Source organism: Plectropomus leopardus, unplaced genomic scaffold (assembly GCF_008729295.1).
Source record: "Plectropomus leopardus isolate mb unplaced genomic scaffold, YSFRI_Pleo_2.0 unplaced_scaffold10754, whole genome shotgun sequence".
Classification (NCBI taxonomy): Eukaryota; Metazoa; Chordata; class Actinopteri; order Perciformes; family Serranidae; genus Plectropomus; species Plectropomus leopardus.
In genome coordinates, this window is record NW_024611345.1 from 1 (window position 1) to 5,531 (window position 5,531).

At 37.0% G+C, this 5,531-nt stretch overlaps 1 protein-coding gene across 1 annotated transcript; it reads left to right on the plus strand.

Moving 5' to 3' along the window:
• Positions 1-3,464: 3,464 nt before the first annotated feature.
• On the plus strand, positions 3,465-5,337 carry LOC121963296 (ladderlectin-like; the record flags this gene model as incomplete). The annotated part of the gene is made up of 5 exons (XM_042513603.1): positions 3,465-3,480; positions 4,151-4,255; positions 4,337-4,458; positions 4,975-5,127; positions 5,235-5,337. Coding segments are annotated over exons 2-5 (445 nt in total), but the record flags the coding sequence as incomplete, so codon positions are not given.
• Positions 5,338-5,531: the final 194 nt, after the last annotated feature.

Genomic DNA, 5,531 nt, shown 5'->3' on the forward strand with positions numbered 1-5,531 from the left:
ATATATTCTAAGTTATTTTATCATTTTTTGAGCACTTTCCTTTTCTTTGATAGTTTTTTTGTGTGTGTTTGTGTGTGTGGTAATTTCCCTTTACTTTTTTAAATTTAATTTAGTTTTTACTACTTTCTTTTTTTCATTTCATTTTAAGTCGCTTATTGCCTCTTCCTCCCATGTTTTTGAAATAAATGTTTTCGAGAGAAATCAGTCCAATCCAGTTGAAACAAGCACGTTTTTTCCTGCACGAGGCCCGTTATCTGCCTGCTCAAACATTCTTAAAATAACAGGATAATTCTGTTTGAATGCTGAGATTGTGTTTAATTTACTGCTGGAAGGATGTTTGAAACTCCTGATGCCACCAAATGAAATGTTTTCTCTTGTGTTTTCCAGACTGGGGATACTGGAATGATGCAAGCTGCCAAGAGTGGCAATACTTTATGTGCGCCAAGAACATGTGATCATCAGCTGATTTTGCATCTTCAGTCAGAGTGGACGTGGACAGTCGATCAGCTGTGCAGCGATCAGCTGTGCTGCAGACGAGTCTCTGCAAACTCTGCAATTTATTGCAATAAAAGCTTCAGGATTCACGTCCCAGTGTCTTGTTTTATTTGTGTATTGTGCGCGGACGGATCTGCAACCTCTTCCGGATCCATTTGTTTTAGTGATGGCCAAATGAAGATCTTGTGAACCATGTTCTTTATTTTCTAAGCCCACAAGATGGCGCTCTTGGTTTAACCCTTTGAAACCCGGAGCGACATCAGTTTTGCTGCAGTCAGACACCTTTCACATCCATTTAAACCTTTGAAACCTGAACAAATAGGTTTGGTTTATTTTGAAAAGATTGCTACAAAGGCATTGAGCAACTTTGCTCAATGTTCCACAAACTTAAAGAAATAAGGAAAAGGTGACATGAAAATTACCTGAAAAGTAGTTTGTGAAAAAGAGAGGGAGAAATTATTAGAAGTTAATTTTTTTTTTTGAAAAAAGGGAAAATATCTAGAAGACTATAGTTATAATAAATATTATCAGCATTGTTATTAATTTCAGTGCTTTCGGGAACTTTTAATTTGGAGTCTATAACATCTGGGTTTAGTTTTGAAATAGAAATGATACTGCCATCGCTGTACAGTCGACAATTTAAATATCTGCACACAATAGTTAGGTTATTGATATAATTTCTCTATATTCTTTTATTTTCGTGTCATGCACACAATGTGTCCAACCCTCGTGGGTTTATAGGACACCAAAATGACAGTTGCAGCAGTCAAATTATTCATTACATTTCATTTCATTACAAAGACTGCACATTATTTAACCTCCTGGAGACTGACTTTATATATTTTCAAGAAACTTGTAAAAGTAGTGGAGTTTTTTTTTGTTTGTTTTCAAAGAACCAAATTAATTTGCAAGGTTGGGTCACTTTCATCACATCCCAACGTTAAAATGTTTAATGAAGATTTAAATTCCTCACTTCATATGTAAGGAGGATAATCAGAGCTAGGAGGCAGTTCACACTGATGAGATCCACCAAAGACGTTTGCTTTGACACTTTATATTTAAAGATGCTAAGTATCTGTCAACAAACTCAAGTCCCAGAGTGAACTTCTACATTTATTTTGGGTTCATGTGGGCTCACTTTGGCACAGATATGAAGAAATGTTCTAAGTTGGTGAAAGCCACTGATGCATGAAGAACAGTCACATATTAAAGTATTAGGGTTGTGGACTAATGCAAATATACGTATACAGACTTTTATGTTGATTTAATGTCTTTTTGTGTATTCACATGCAGCAAGTCCATATTGATCAATGCTACTAAATTAACCCTTTAAACCCTCGACAAACTGGCTGGACTTCTTTCAAATTCATGAGAAGAAGACAATGAAATGAGCAAGAAAGTATTCAAAAGAGTTACAAGAAAATGACCTGAAATTAGGCAAAATAAAAAACGGAGACAGGAAAATGCCTTTAAGAAAGTGTGAAAAATAAAAGTTTTTTTTCTGTAACATAAATTTACATATAATATTCTAAGAATAATACTTTTAGGGGCATTTTTTCCCTCAGCAACAATTTTCAAGTAATTTTCTTGTCACTTTTTACTTTTATTTTCAGACATTTTCTGCCAGGAAGAGTCCATTTTGTCAGGTTACATGGACGCACTACACAAAGAAACTGATGCAATCCAGGTTCGAAAGGATTAAAAATCTCATTTAATCAACCTCAGTGTCTGTATATATATAAAAACACAGTATTCCACATCCCTGACAGTTTAATATGTGTCTCGTCTTCATGCATCAGTGAGTTCATTTCTGTCTGAGTCGATTTTTTCTCCGTTCAAAAAGCAACAGTCTTTCCTTGTGATCAAAGATGACATTCATGATGGTGAGAAAAAAACTTTTCAGTCAAAATCTTTTCACAAACTTAAAAAATTTCTCCATTCCTGTGCTGAAGTGAACCCAAAGATCACATGAACCAAAAGACAATTTAAAGTTCACTCCAGGACTTGAGTTCATCTACAGATATTTGACATCTCCACCCAACAACTGCAAATATAAAGTGTCAGAGCAAACTTTCTTTAGTGGTTGCTCCAGGCTCTCAATGTCCTCCTTACATGTAAAGTGAGGAATTAAAATCTTCATTAAACATTTTTTACATATGTGGCGTGATAAGACGGATCCAATCAACTCATCCAACCTCGTCACATCAGTGCTTTGTCAGGAGACTCGTGCAGCTGCTGCTGATGTTCTGGGATGTTGCAGCCGACGCCGGGACATCAAACAAAGCACATGGTGGGATCAGCCTTCAAAGGCATGAGTGGTTTAGGCAACAGCAGAAAACCATGGCAACCAACACCAGGATGTCAACAAAAGCATGTGGTGGGATTAGGCTGTAAGGGTACAAGTGGTTCGGTTTGGGTAACAAAAGTACGTGTTGGCAGATCAGGGTCATTTCCTCCATCTACACATACGGCGCCCATGTTTTTAAAATGTCGTGACTCTGTTGAACATCACGTCACTTATAAAAGACAAAAAAGTGTTTTCATTGCAGTTTTGCAAAATAATCTGAAATACTACCTCATGCAAGAATAAAAACTTCTTTACGATAAGTGGGATTTTTTTTTTTAAATTTACATTTTTCCATTAGGCAGATTTTCTATCCGCACTTTCAATTTGCGCAATTTGAGGTTTAATGGAAACCCGCCTAGTTTAGATGTTTTTTAACAGGTAACTGTGGGATCAAAGAGACCCGCAAATCAGCTATAATGAATTTCTCACACGAACGGTTTGTGTCTCAGAGGCATATGGCAACAACTTCGTGCTGTGTTTGTGTTTGTTCTTGTCCCTCATCCTTCGAAAATAAAATTGTTGTTTACATTGGCAGATTATTGGCATGTCCGCAGGGCACGAGTGGAGGGTTTAAGAGTTAGAGGATGAGCCGTCTGACAATCAGACAGGGGGCGACGAGAAACCAGAACACATCCGTGGTGAGTATCTTCTTTCTGTACGTCGTTGGATATCTGAATCTGATATCTGATGCGAGGCTTTCTAGGACCCAGATTAAGTTAATATATTGGCAAAGTTTCACAGTCATCCAGATCATTGTAAGGTGTGAAATCATAGACTTGCTTGAGTGATGTTATGAAATTTCTTTCCCTGAACTTCAGAGTTTTTAGGAAGGCAGGTGGAGATCAAGTAGCCAAAGTAATTGGAGGTGAAGAATATCAGCCTGCAACAAGAAAACTTTATGATCTGATGTATTTTTTCATCAGCATTAAACCCTGGGGGACTCCTCGTACTTCATCAGCATTTAGACAAAATTTTTAGACAAAATTTTTAGACAAAATTCCCATTAGACACAGAAAAATAATGGTCCTTTGGGTAAAATGCAAACCAAATTAACATTGATATACAAATGTCAAGCATTTGAATGTTGTTGTTTTAAAGTGATCAACTATGTGTAACAAGTAACTCATTAACACGTTTTATCTCGTTTGTTTAATCTGCAAAAAAACCTGAAATGTAAAAAACCAATATGTTGTGGATTTATGTGCCAGACTATTTTCTAAAGTTTGGCTGTCATCATGAGACTCCAGGAAGTGCCTGGTCAAGAAAAATTACAGCAAATATTCACACTTCAAACTGTCACCTTTTCAGATCAAACTCCATCTCTGACAGTCGGAGACGCCTGAGACATGCGTCTCGCTGTGGTAGCTGCTGTCCTGCTGGTGGTGTTCACCCTGGACTCTGCAACAGCCTTTTGTAAGTACCGTACCATCACCAAAACATGACTGAACTGAAACTGAAAGGAAACTTGCTCCTTAAAGCTCTTTTGTTCCCTAGTACCATTTTTGAGAGCATGTAAAAACCATCCCGATAACCAATGCAGCGGAGGATGGAGCAGCATCGATGATCATCACTGTGCTAAATTCTTCAAGCACTCTAGAAGTTTTCATGATGCACAGGTGATCCAAACACACACACACACACACACACACACACACACACACACACACAAACCGCACTACACTTATAAAGAAATTTGACATACTCGTACTTTAGTAAGTCTATTGTTTTCTTGCAACTTTGTACTTTTCCTCGACATCTCAGAGATGGCTGTTTAACTTTAGTTAATACTGTATTAGTCTGTCTTTTAAAATTTATTTATTTGTTTATTGACTATTTATTTATACAGTTTTTCTTACTGTTATACTAAATCGTTTTATTATTTTTAACATTTTTATCTTTTATTATACATTGTGCTGTTATGCCTTCATTTACATTTTGTCAATTATTAAATGATTAATTATTTCTTTTTAGTTATCAGGCTGCTTGCAAAGCAACGATATGTGATGACTTGTGTTGAGAAGGTGTTGGAGAATCAGAGCATCAGAGAAAATACATCTGTCTTCATCGTGTACAAACGTTATGACAAAGTCATGATAAAGACTCACACCTGCTCACATTTCTGTTGATTTCAGAAACATTGCAAAAGCGAAGGGGCTGATCTGGTTTCAATCCATTCTTACGAGGAGATGATGGGAGTGCTTTGCTTGGTGGAGCGTGTAAGCGGTCACTCATCACATAATTTCTGGATTGGAGTCACGAGAGCGTGGGACCGCAGAAGGCAAAGGGTTAGTAAACTGATCGATGGATCAGTTGGAGGAGAAACTCTGAATCATGATACAGAGAAAAATATGTGCGTCATATCATCACTGATCCCCACCTTTGTGTTTTTTAGACGTATTTTAAAAACAACGATGGATCTAGAGTAAGCTACACCAGATGGCACTCTGGTGAGCCAAACAACTCTAATGGAATAGAGCACTGCGTGGAGACGACCGGTGAGCACGAATACAGGAGGGGAGAGTTTTAGGGAACAGGTGCCTCTGAGTTTGAAAAAAGTGCAAATGCTTCTGAAGAGCATCATGCAAGAAGCAGTCGCACAAACAGATTTATAATTAGGATCTTTAAAGTGTTTACAAATTATCAAAAGTCACAATTTTTTTCATTATTATTATCATTGTTATTATTATTA